The sequence below is a fragment of the Pleurodeles waltl genome, chromosome 11 (genome assembly GCF_031143425.1).
Source record: "Pleurodeles waltl isolate 20211129_DDA chromosome 11, aPleWal1.hap1.20221129, whole genome shotgun sequence".
Classification (NCBI taxonomy): Eukaryota; Metazoa; Chordata; class Amphibia; order Caudata; family Salamandridae; genus Pleurodeles; species Pleurodeles waltl.
The window spans coordinates 338,307,241-338,320,063 of record NC_090450.1 but is presented as its reverse complement, the minus strand read 5'-3'; the positions used below and the strand labels follow the sequence as shown (position 1 = coordinate 338,320,063).

At 45.4% G+C, this 12,823-nt stretch overlaps 1 protein-coding gene across 2 annotated transcripts in view; it reads right to left on the bottom strand.

Moving 5' to 3' along the window:
* Positions 1-12,823, bottom strand: part of THAP4 (THAP domain containing 4) — a 424,173-nt gene that overhangs the window by 195,523 nt on the left and 215,827 nt on the right. For both annotated transcript variants that reach the window (XM_069213628.1, XM_069213629.1), the window contains 2 exons: positions 1,775-1,934; positions 1,336-1,445 (listed from right to left, as the gene is read on the bottom strand). In XM_069213628.1, the coding sequence (XP_069069729.1) occupies positions 1,336-1,445; positions 1,775-1,934 (270 nt within the window). The remainder of the gene's footprint in view (positions 1-1,335; positions 1,446-1,774; positions 1,935-12,823) is intronic.

Genomic DNA, 12,823 nt, shown 5'->3' with positions numbered 1-12,823 from the left:
CGCTTTAACACCGTCCGCCAGGTTTGTAATGACCCCCAGTGTCTACTACTTGACACATTACCTATTATTAAAAATATGAAAAACTGTACCAAGAATATTTGACCATCCCTGTCGCCCCATGACATTAATCTTTATGTTACGATCAGAGGGTTACGGCTAATTTCTATTCTAAGATCATTCCGCATATCAATTAATTGATGCCATTTACTTCTATTCATAAATCAAGCACACTGTGGTACCTTCCAGAGTCGAAGGGGAATTTAGGGGGGTGTCCAATGGTGTTCTACAATTCCCAGCCCTTAAGTAATGCAAACCAGAAATCAAAGCACGCTTTTGAGCTGCTATTGAGGGACATGTAATAGGAGCAACTGACTGTGCGGCATACCAAAAGATTCATCCTCCTCCAGGATAAGATATGTCCAGCCTATTATGGGCCCTGCGCCCATAAGCCTAAAAGGGGTGACACTGCCATTGATCCTGCTGTGTTGTAGAAACATTGATGTTGGGGCCAAGGACACAAGGAGGTCATGAAAGGATGATTCAGGTATGTGGTGTGGGTACCGCATTCTCTGTTAAATGTCATAAAACAGTTTAAGCAAGCTTTCTTGAGTTATGGTGCTACAAGTACAAAGTCCATTTCCTTTGACTAAACAAGTTCTCAGTTTTGTTGTGTGCATGGTGTACATTCTGACTAGAAGATTAAAGTAATCTTTGGATCAGGACAACAGGTAACAGTTTGGATGTCGACTAGGCTACATTGAGGCACCTCACTTTCGACAGACAATCGGGATTATAATTGATCTGAAAGCTTGTACTCGGCCCATGAACACCTAGTAAACCTCCTCATCTACTTACCATGCATTCCACTCAGCTATTAAGCCTCTTTGTCTCAACACACTAAAAAGCACCCTAAGCATTCACAGCCCTAAAATTGAGTTGAGTCCATTTTACCTATTACTGCTAATTAACTTTTAGTTTTGAATCTATATTCTCGGATTGTGTTGGAAAATACTGTAGCAACATTCATGTGCTCTGTACTGCCACAGACAAAAAAAGGTGTTGGTTAACAATGTATCATACAGACATTCTTACTCAAAATCAAAGTCTTTATGTGTGAGAAGCCAGTGAAAGGGGTGAATATTTATTTCCACAAAGGCGACATTTGGCTTTAGGAATTACTCTTTTAACACTAGCGCTCAAAAAGCAGTCTTTTACGGCTTTTAATTATGACAGGCCACTAATAAATGTTCTCCACCGAGTCCATAGCCCTCACAATGCCTGTATACATGTATACTCAACAGAAAATAATTTGTACTGCATGTTAATAGTTCGCACCTGTGTTCTGAGCACTGATGAAGGCCACTCTGTTTGTGTCTGGCTGCAGGCGAATGAACCCGCATTCCCGGTGCAGTGGCTTTCTCGAGTCTGGATGGAAGGCATTGAAGCTGTGTGGGAGATAAAAATTCAGAACATTATCATTGAAACAAAAAAACTCCCCTCTCAAAAAGAAACCCCATCCACCATGACTATACAGACCTAATCTAGATACAAAGGCAAATAAATCCTGAAAATCCCCAAATTCAAGTAGACATAAGCAGGACTGAATGTTATTTGGAGATTGTATCAACCGGAACAATGGCAGACAGATATCTACATTTACCACATATTATGCTCCGACGAAACAGCACAGGACTAGTGCCCCCCCCCCCCCCCACATTATGAACTTTTCGTATAACCATAATTTTTAAGAGTGGAGCAAAGCTTTCTTACTTACGTGAAGTTGAGTACTGGCTGACCCACATGAGAGATCTGCACCTCTTCCAGGTAGCGGAAGGGGCAAATGGTAGGGAAGGTGCCATTCCCTGGTGGCTCCGCCACCCAACTGCCCAGCATCCAGGCAAGAGGCTGTACTGCAGGATTCAGAGGAGGTGCTTCTACAAGTAGGGTAAAAGAGAAATAGAAAAAAAAAGTAAGCATGGATCTTTTCTTGGAATGATGGGGCCACTTCACAAGAAATCCACAAATTAATTTACAACAGTAAAGTGGAATTATACTAAGACCTAGGTCCAGAGAGATGGTGAAAAACGGCAGTAACAGATGGATCCAAAATGGAACATTTAAAAAAAAAAAAAACATCATAAAAGGAGTCAGACTTAATACAACTTTCTCCCTTAAGCACCGCACAAACAATCTCTACTAAAGGAACTTGGAAACTCACCTTCAAATGGTACAGCTGTCACTTGGCTTATCAAGAGACTGTATAGGATCACACAAAGACCTATGCAAACACACACTCAGAGAGCTGAAAAGGGTACGGAAAGGTAACAATTAAGGAAGAAGGAATAAGTGAGTACCCCTGTGGAAAAAAAACTTCCTCAAAACATTTATATCACAATTAATGGCAAGTCAGCACAGTACAACAGTTCTCTCTTAGTTTATCACAGGCTGATGTCACAATGATTACTTCTTTAGTTAAAATATAAGAGCGTAGCCGGCAAACCTTTTTCACAGGTTGTACAGATCTTACACAAGCATACATACAAAGAAACGTTTTTTTTGTTTTTTTTTACCCTGAAATATCATTCACTAGTAATATTTAAAGTGGGATTTTCATGGAGAAAATTGTAGCACAGCGGGAGGATGCTTCTCATGTAAATTAGAAGCAACAATGATCTCTGGGATGTAAGAAAATTATTAGGTTAACACAAAAGGTAACATGACAAGCTGATTCCTCCTTATTCTCTCAAAGTCTAAACCTCCTAAGCACTTTATTTCTCTGAGGTCAGCGTCTGTTTGCCCCCCTCAGCGCAGCTCCACCTGTTGCTGCTGCTGGTTCGAATGAGAGCCTGCCCGACTCTCAGTTCGATGCCCAACTTGACCTGCAAGCACTCACCTGTGCCACATCCCTAGTGGCCATCAGTACCTATCTGTGTGTCTCTCTTTGCCTTTTGTCATATTTTTTCTCTTCTTGTCTCTTTTTTCCCCTTTTTCCACTCTTTTGCACCCCCCGCTCTGCCGCTGCTGCCCCTGCGGACCCGCCCCCCTCCCTATGAAGTGCTTTCCCGCCCTCCCTGCTGATCGACCCTCCCACCTCAACCCCTTCTTACTGGCGGCTGCTGCGTGGCTGTGACTGTGTCCAGCACCACAGACCCTGCTTCCTGCGCCACCCACCGGTACAATGCTAGCGCTCTGCATGCCCTCAACCCTGGAAGATACTCATCCTGCCACCAAGCCAATCCAAAAAACACTCCCCCCCCCCCCCAAGACTTCTGAGACAACCTTGCTACCTTTTTCCTCCAGAAAATCCAGGACATGTACGAAGGATTCAAGAAACAAAACACCTGCCCCCACACCCACCAGCATCACCACAGACCCCACAGATCCTGAACCACTGGACCCCTATCGCTACACAAGACACCCGGAAACTCATGAACTCCATCCCTTCAGGGGCACCCTCGGAACCGTGCCCATAATCACATCTTGAATCTGGCCAGCGCCACCATCACACCAGAGCTCTGCTGATCAACTGTTCCAACAAAACCACCACCTTCCCATCCAACTGGAAACATGCAGAGATCAATCCGCTCCTAAAGAGACCCTCTGCCGACCCAAGGGAGATGAAAAACTACAGACCCATCTCTCTGCTACCCTTCTCAGCCAAGATAACAGAAAAGGATATCAACATGCAACTGACGGAGTTCCTCGAGTCAAACCACATCCTAGACCCCTCACAGTCTGGTTTCAGGAGCAACCACAGCACTGAGACAGCCCTCCTCGCAGCCACTGACGACACCCGTGCCATACTGGACCACAGTGACACGGCCGCCCTCATCCTCCTCAACCTATCCACCGTGTTCAGTGCAGTCTCCCACTCCACTCTTTACACCAATATCTACGATGCCGGCATCTGTGGAAAAATAACTGGAATGGATTTGTTCCTTCCTAACCAGAAGAACCCAGAGTGTCAGACTCCCACCATATACTTCAGCACCCAATGAAACCTGCTGCGGAGTATCCCAGGGATCCTCACTAAGCCTGACCCTCTTCAACATCTACATGGCCCGCTCGCCAAAATCGTCAGACAGCACGGACTAAACATCGTCTCCTATTCCAACGATACCCAACTGATACTCTTCCTGACCCATCAACAGCCAAGAGAAATTTCCACAATGGTATGAGTGCAGTCCTTCCTGCTGCCTCAGGTTCAACTCGGACAAGACAGATCCTTGTACTCTGCTCCACCCCCTCCGCCTGGGACGAATCCTGGTGGTCAGCCGCTCTAGGAAACGCCCCCACTGACCACACACACAACCTGGGCATCATCCTGGACTCCACACTTTCCATGACCCGTCAAGTCAACGTCATCTCATCAGCCTGCTTCCACACCCTGCCTCTACTTCTGAAGCTCTTCAACTGGATCCCTACTGATACTAGAAGGATGGACACCCAGGCTCTGGTCAGCAGCAAATGGACTATGCCATTTCTCCCTATGCCGGCATCACAAAGAAGCTACAAGCAAGGCTACAGAGGATCCAAAATGCAGCAGCCAGACTCATCCTGGACATCGCCGCCACATCTCCTCCTACCTTAGCGACCTCCACTGGCTCCTGGTCAACAAATGCATCACTTTCAAGCTACTGACTCGCACCTATAAGGCACTTAACAAAATCAGACAGGACTACCTCCACCCCCGCATGACCTTTTACACCCCCGACAGGCAACGCCGATCCTCCCAACTTGCTCTCAGCACCGTCTCCAGAATCAGGGAAAGCACAGCTGGAGGCAGAGCCTTCGCCTACCTCGCAACCTGGATATTCTCTTTCACTCAACCTCGGACAGGCCGCGTCATTGAAGCAATACAAATAGGATCTCAAGACCTGGCTTTTCGAGTGATCAGCACACCCAAAACAGAGCCTTGAAACCAGACGGGTGATAAGCCGTGCTGTACAAGTACTGATTGGCTGATTGATTGATCACCTTTTGCATGTGTAGATTGCATATGGCTTTTGTGTGAGCCATCTTTCGCCTATGGCTCGTATGACTGGGAATTGTCCACCTTGGGAAGCACAAGAGGGAGTTGGGCCACCAAATAATGCACACACATTTGGTGTCATTTGACGTGGCAAGAGTTGGTGGAAAATGGGTTTTCAAGAAAGTATAGTTTCTATACAAGTTGCCAAACCTAATGCTCTTTCACTTCTTTTCTCACTCATGAGGTGGGTTTGCATAGCAGTAACCAGTATGCCTGCCTTTGAAAAATGTGCCTGGCTAGAACTCTTTTCACCAACTTCCGTTCTTGCCCATTTGACAGCAATTCACACATTTGCCAGCATATCTGTGTTAAATGTGTTTTTACTAATTAGAAAATAACACCTAATTCAGACATAATTTTGTTAACATGACTAGGCCTTAGCCAGCTTGCACTGACATCTATTCATTTTTACAAGAATAAATGTGTACTTTTATTGGATGTAAATTAGCTTTTCTACGTGCATAAATTGTGTGCTTTCCCAGTTAAAAATAAATAAATAAAAAAATCGGAAAAATTAAAGTCTAATCCTATGACATTTGTATTAATAAACGGGATTACTTATGTTCCTCACAAGGAAGCCATGTTCACAGTGCTCCTGTCGTTGTTACTTTCAAGTTCCATTACTTGAACCTTTCATAAGGACAATTCATTAGTTGAACGGTCTATTATATTTCTGCTACATAAATATCATGTCATTTCCTATGCACACCTCATTCATTAAAATGCAGCAAAAGTAGGTGTTTCTAGATGTATCTTATCTAACGTTTCAGAAAATTCATTGACTTACTAGAATGACACGTTGCTAGTTCAACCCTATAATGTCATATCTTACCCCTAAATTTGTGGCTTTTTGGTCTAAAACCTTATAAAAGATTATGTTTGTGGGAAACACGCCAATTCTTTCTGGGCTCTCCTAGAAGGCAAACTCTGCACTAGTCTAAGCACTGATTTATACTTAAGCTTATCTTTGCTATTCATTGGGTTAAGACTATGTCAGTCTGTGTCAGCCCTCTTGCTGATCTATATTTAGTTATGGATACTGACTTTCTTCAGACACAGACCTTATCTTAGTCCTCTCACAGAATATGGCTATTTTATTTTTTAGCAAACTCATAATTGACTAATTACTTTTTGCCTTCTATAATAATCTTAATTTTGAATAAACCCACAAGGTTTGACCTGGAACGCTGACTCAAATGAGTTTATTCGTTTTGGCTTGGACATAGTCTCACCAAGACTCAGATAGTCCTGATCTCATGGTCCTATCCTGAAAAAGGCCAGATCTCTGGTACATCCTTGTGTATCTCTCCCATTTGGCTATGTAGCATGTCTATGTTGTCAGTCTTCTTGCTTCCACAAGGACTGCCATTGCTTTCTTTGGACGTCCCAGATGTCATAACTATTACCTCAGAAACCATGCTGCTAGTCCCAGTGTGTTTGGTTCTGGGTGAAGAACCTTCCTTCCTGCACTGAAAGCAGGCCTTGTGACGCTGGTAGTCTCTGTAGACTGTTATATGCCATCTCTATCATATCTGAGAACCAGGTCTGTTTTGTGTACTGGAGGGCGATGAGTATTAATGCCATCCATTGTTATCGGCACTTGTTAATCACTACTGATAACAATGGAATCGGGGGGAAAAGCATAACTAAATTTCCTTTACCAGTCTATCAATAGCACATTCCCAGGGTGTAGAAGTGTGATGGTCTGGATGCAAAGAACTGGCATTTTGAGTTATCTGGTGTTACCAACAGATCTAATTCTGATATCCCCTACTTTTTGTAACACCCTCTCTATCACTGCCTGATTCAGCCCCCACTAGCATGAGGTGGATGCATGTCCCCTCAGTTTGTCTGTCTTTTCGTTTTCCACCCCCTGCAGACGTATCATTGTTAATCTGTCTCTGGATGTCCCACCTCCATATCTCCTGTGCTAGCTTTGATAAAGCGAAGCATTATGTCACCCCTTGCTTGTTGAGGTAGAACACTGTTGTTTTGTCAGTTTGAACTTGCATTAATATGCCCTACCAATTCTTCTGAAATACTTTTAAGGCAAGGGACACTGTCCTTAGATCCAGTAAATGTATGTGCTGTACTGCTTCTTCTGGTTTCAGACTTCTGATCTTGAGCTTCCCCATATGATCTCCCCCCATCTTACGTGAAATGAGTCCATAGTGATGGCCACTGTTGCAGTTGATGGAATGAAGGGTCTTCCTATTGTTATATTCATTGTGTTCCACCTCGTCATTTCCTCAAGAACTCTGTGACAACCACTAGATCTCCCCAACTCCCCATGGCTTGTGACCACTGGCTCTGGCCCCATTTCTTGATCGGTCTCATGTGTAACCTCACATATGGTATTAGTTGTATGCCAGAAGCCATGTTTACCAGCACCTTCCCCACAGTCCCCAAAGACTGACCTTCCAATAGGGGTGAGCTTCTGGCATTACAGCCAGTGCCCTGTTTTTGCAAGGGTCTACTCTTGCTTTTGCTGTACTGATTTGTTCACCTAAGATGAGCTTCTCTTGTTCTGCCATGGCCAATGACTTTTCCATGTTTATGGAGAATTCTAGCCTTTGTAGTGATATCATCATATGCTGTTCCCTCTTTACCAAACAGTCGCCAAAGTAGGGAAAACACGAGTATTAATGTTCTTGAAGTGTGCCGCTCCAGCCGCTAAGCACTTTGTGAATACCCTGGGTGCTGATTTTCTTCCCAAAGGTAGCACTCGGCATCGGTAGTGCCCCTTGCCTATGACAAAGCTTAAAAACTTCTTGTGCCTGTGGTTCAGTGAATGTGTAGATATGAGTCCTTTAGGTCTAGGTCACCATGTAATGTCCCTGGCGCAGTTGTGTGAAGACATCTTGTAGCATTGTCATTTTGAATTTCTGTGTATTTGAGAACTTGTTTAAGAAGCAGAGATCTAGTATGGGCTGTAACTACTTGTTTGGTTTTGGTACTAAGACGTATGTTGAGTGTTTTCCCTGGTCGATTTCCTTCAGGAATACTCTCTATAGCTTTCTTCTAGAATAATCCTCACACTTCCCATCGTAAAAAGGGTTTTTTCTTCTTTTGTACAAGTTTTATTTGAGCCTTGTCTTGGTGGGAGTTTACCAGATCTATGTAATAGCAGTGTTGGATGATGCTGAGTATCCACTTGTCTGAAGTGACCTCCCTCCATTCATGAAGGAAAGCTTGTTTTTCTCCTTCCACAGGTGCTGTTTGTGATTGGGGGCTTGCAAGTCACATGCTTGTTAATGCAGCTGCACTTCTCAGCGGCTGTCCTCTACCTCTCACGTGTGGTGAAAGGGCTGCCCCTGTGGCGCTTGATACTGCCATGGTTTTTGTTTTTAAAAATTATTTTTAATGAATTTTGAAAATTAGAACCAATGTGACGTACATGATCGTCCTAATCATAACAAAACACAGTACCAGAACGTGTTTGCTCGCCTACTATTAATATGAAGAACAAAGAGGATACATAGGTATCCTATGTGAAGGTACATAACAGGACAGTTTTAACTTAACATGTACAATCTATCAAGCAGATAAAGGCATTAATTCTGAGCAGGGAGCGCTACATTCTCATCAACTTGGACATCAAGTTTGAAAATATTTAATGCAGCAACTCCCATATCTTTAAATTTGTGTGGGCAGCCTCCTGTAAGTGACCTGTTCCACAGCTATGCACAAGTCCATTCCCCTCCTCTATTCCCCCAGGTTTGGCAATTCCGGGGCTCCTAGGACCTGGCCAAGCCTCTCTTTGCGATCACTAAGCGCAGGTTACAAAACAACAGTTTTGCTCGGGGGGGATCTACATCTGTAGGGATGCCTAGAAAGATATTTTTAGGATCTTCTGGGAATACCGCATCCACTACCTTACCAGTTCCTACAAGATTGTTTCCAAAAAGGAGTGTGTGGTTGGGCATGTCACAGTGCATTGAAATAAGTCTCTCCTCTGTCTCCTGTAGCGTAGGCAATCAGAGGACGTCGCTCTTCCCATTTTATGGAATAAATCCTGTGAAGGATTTTGAGCTGGATAAGTTGCAGACTCAATTTAATTTCTTCTTCGCGGGGAACATTAGGGAGGACTCCCAGTCTAGGTCTTTCACCTATTTCTGTCTCCCAGGTGAGCCTCAGTTTTGTTTAAGGCATCGGGTATGTTGTTCTTTATGCTTTTATATATAAATGATATCGCCTTTTTTGTAATTTCCTCTGTCAAGAGTCTTCCATCTAGAGGCAAATATTCCCGAAGGTCTGTCACTACAGACTCCACCCAAGGCGTGTTTAAGCCGAACATATTTAAAATATTATGTATCAGGAGTTGGTATTCATTCTGGAGGGAATAAAAGGACATAAGGGTACCCCCTTCTAACAAGTCACCCACCTTGGAAATGCCTATGCCGTCCCGGATCTTAAACCCCCTTAGCTTCCCTAGTTCCTTCAAACTATCACTTAACATAGTGGAGTTTCAGGAGTGATTTTATTTGCCCATCTTATACATATATTTGCTTTATGCCATACTAGAATTATAACTGGCCGGCGGTAGAAGTGCCCTCATCCCTTTGCACCCATAAAAATAATCGAGATAGGATTGATGTAGAAATTGGGTTTTTTCCAGTGCATATGTGGAGTATTCCCCGTCTGTGTGTTTCCATACATTTATTGCGAGCAGGTGTGAGGGCCAGTAATATGACCAAATATCTGGGAGTGCTATGCCTCCATATGCATTTTGTTGCAAAGTTCGAAGGGCTATTCTAGGGTGTTTCATTCCATTACAACTTCCAAAGTTAGGGCCTCATTACGAGTTTGGCAGAGGGGATTACTCCATCACAAACGTGAGGGATATCCCATCCACCGTATTACAAGTTCCAAAGGATTTAATGGAACTTGTAATACAGCAGGCGGGATATCAGTCACGTTTATGAAGGAGTAATCCCCTCCCCTAAACTAGTAATGAGGCCCTTAGTCTTGAAGTTTGGTAAAGATCTCATCTGGTATGCTATAATAGGATTTTTGCAGATCATTTTAAACAGTGCTGCCCTACCCAGTATCATGAGAGGCAAGGTTCTCCACCGAGCAGCGTCTGCTTGGAGGTTTGTAAGTATGGTTCTTACATTAAAGTTTATACTTCTCACTTAGTCTAGGGCAGCATAAATACTCAGATACTGGAAGTCTTATTTTGCCCTTCTCAATCTCCTAGCAAGTCTCATCAAATCTTCATGTTTAGTCAACGGATACAGTACTGACTTATCCAAATTGACAGAGTACCCCAAATTCGCCCCATAATTTTCAAAGGTCTGAAAAATTGTGAGTATCGAGTCATGGGGGTGGGCAACGTACAGAAGGATGTCATCAGCATTCAGTAAAATGTTTTCCTCATCAATCGGGGATCCCTCTGCTCTGAGGCTTCTAATGCTCGGGTGTGTACGGACTACACATGCCAGGGGTTCCAACATGAGGACAAATAGAAGGGGTGAGAGCAGGCAGCCCAGTCGGGTTCCCCTTCTAATAAAGAATTCGGCCAATAAGACACCATTGACTGTTATGGCTGCAGTGGGTTCTCAACATAAAAGCTCTATCCAGGGCCAAGAATATTTGCCCCAGACCCAACTTCCTCAGGACTAGCATGATAAAAGGCCAGTGAACCGCATCAAATGCCTTCTCTGCATCCTGTGAGACAAATACATGTGGGTCTGGGTGGGAGCCATCCTCCGACAACCAATTATGGAGTCTACGGAGATTAATCCTAGTGGAGCACTTTGGCATAAAACCAGATTGGTCCTTATAAATTAGAGGGGAGATAACACGCAGAAGTCTAGTGGTCAAAATTGTGTCCAAGACCTTAGTTTCAATATTAAGGAGTGAGAATGGCCAGCAATGCACTGTGTGGGCCGTTTTCCAACTTCACGTATTACAACAATTGTGGCTCTACGTAGAGTATGAGGAAGGATGCCCTTTTGTAGGGCTGCAACATAAAACATATGTAGATAAGGTGCCAGGAGGTCCAGCTGCCGTTTGAAAAACTCAGCTGGGAGGCAGTTGGGTCCTGGGGTTTTGCCAGGGTTCAGTTTGGTCACCGATGCTCGCACTTCTGCGAGAGAGATCTCATCGTCCAGGTCTGGGCTATCTGCAGCTGAGAGGGTAGGTATGGCCACTGCTGCCAGGTATTCCTCAATTTAATGTTGCCCTGCCCAGAGTCGATCTTTGTAAAGGGTCTCAAAGAATCAAGCAAATTCTTCTGATATCTTGCTATCTACAGTGCACATTCCTGCTTTCCCTTCCTCCAATCAGGTGCACTCACTGTGTGCCTCCACCTCACAGCGACCCAGCCATTTCAACAATTTCCCCGCCTTATCGCCAGTATTGTAGAGGCAAAGCGGAGTCATCAGGAAGTGGGGGTGTGCCACGTTTGTCTCATGGTATTTAGTGCGTAGGACCTCGATTCGCCTCAGTGTCGGGGTGCTTGATCGGGTAATATACACTTTCTGCCCTAAGGAGGTGCTTCTCAAGGTCTTCCTAGTTCCCTAGTTGCCCTCTTTTTTTATTACACAATTATGTTTTTTGCCCTGTCTCGTATCACTGTCTATAGGCCTCCTATAGCGTCACCACAGAAATGACAGAGCCTTGAACTTTGCATTGGGGCCCGGGAGGGCCGCACTAAGTCTCCCAGCAGTCCAGGTGACAGGGGAAGTTGCTCACTGCTATTTTGACACCCAGAGGCGCATATAACGAACTCCTCATCCCGCAGCGCAGGGTACTTGGCATTTGGCAAAGGGTCCAGGAGGGCCACACTACATCTCCCAGCAGTCCAGGTGATAGGGGAAGTTGCTCACTGCCATTTTGGCACCCAGAGGGGCATATAATGAACTCTGCATCCTGCAGCGCGGGGAACTTGGCAAAGGGCCAGGGAGGGCTGCATTACATCTCCCAGCAGTCCAGGTGACAGGGGAAGTTGCTCACCGCCATTTTGGCCCCTGGAGGCGCATATAACGAAATCCGCATCCTGCGGAGCCGGGAACTTGGCAAAGGGTCCGGCAGAGCCATACTACATCTAGCAGTCCAGGTGACAGGGGAAGTTGCTCAACGTCATTTTGACACTCGGAGGCGCATATAACGAACTCTGCATCCCGCAGGGCGGGGAACTTGGCAAAGGGTCCGGGAGGGCTGCACTATTACTCCCAGGAGTCCAGGTGACAGAGAAAGTTTCTCACCACCATTTTGGCGCCCGGAGGCGCATATAACGAACTCCACATCCCGCAGTGCGGGGAACTTGGCAAAGGGCTTGGGAGGGCCGCACTACATCTCTCAGCAGTCCAGGTGACACGGGAAGTTGCTCACCGCCATTTTGGCACCTAGAGGCGCATTTAACAAACTCTGCATCCCGCAGTGCGGGGAACTTGGCATTTGGCAAAGGGCCCAGGAGGGCCGCACTACATCTCCCAGCAGTCCAGGAGACAGGGGGAAGTTGCTCACTGGCATTTTGGCACCCAGAGGCGCATATAACTAACTCCGCGTCCCGCAGAGCAGGGAACTTAGCAAAGGGTCTGGGAGAGACGCACTACATCTCCCAGCAGTCCAGGTGACAGGGGAAGTTGCTCACCGCCATTTTGGTGCTTGGAGGCGCATATAACGAACTCTGCATCCTGCAGCGCGGGGAACTTGGCAAAGGGTCCAGGATGGCTGACCTACATCTCCCAGCAGTCCAGGTGACAGGAGAAGTTGCTCACTGCCAATTTGGGGCCCGGAGGCGCATATAACAAACTCCGCATCCCGCAGTGTGGGACGCGCCCA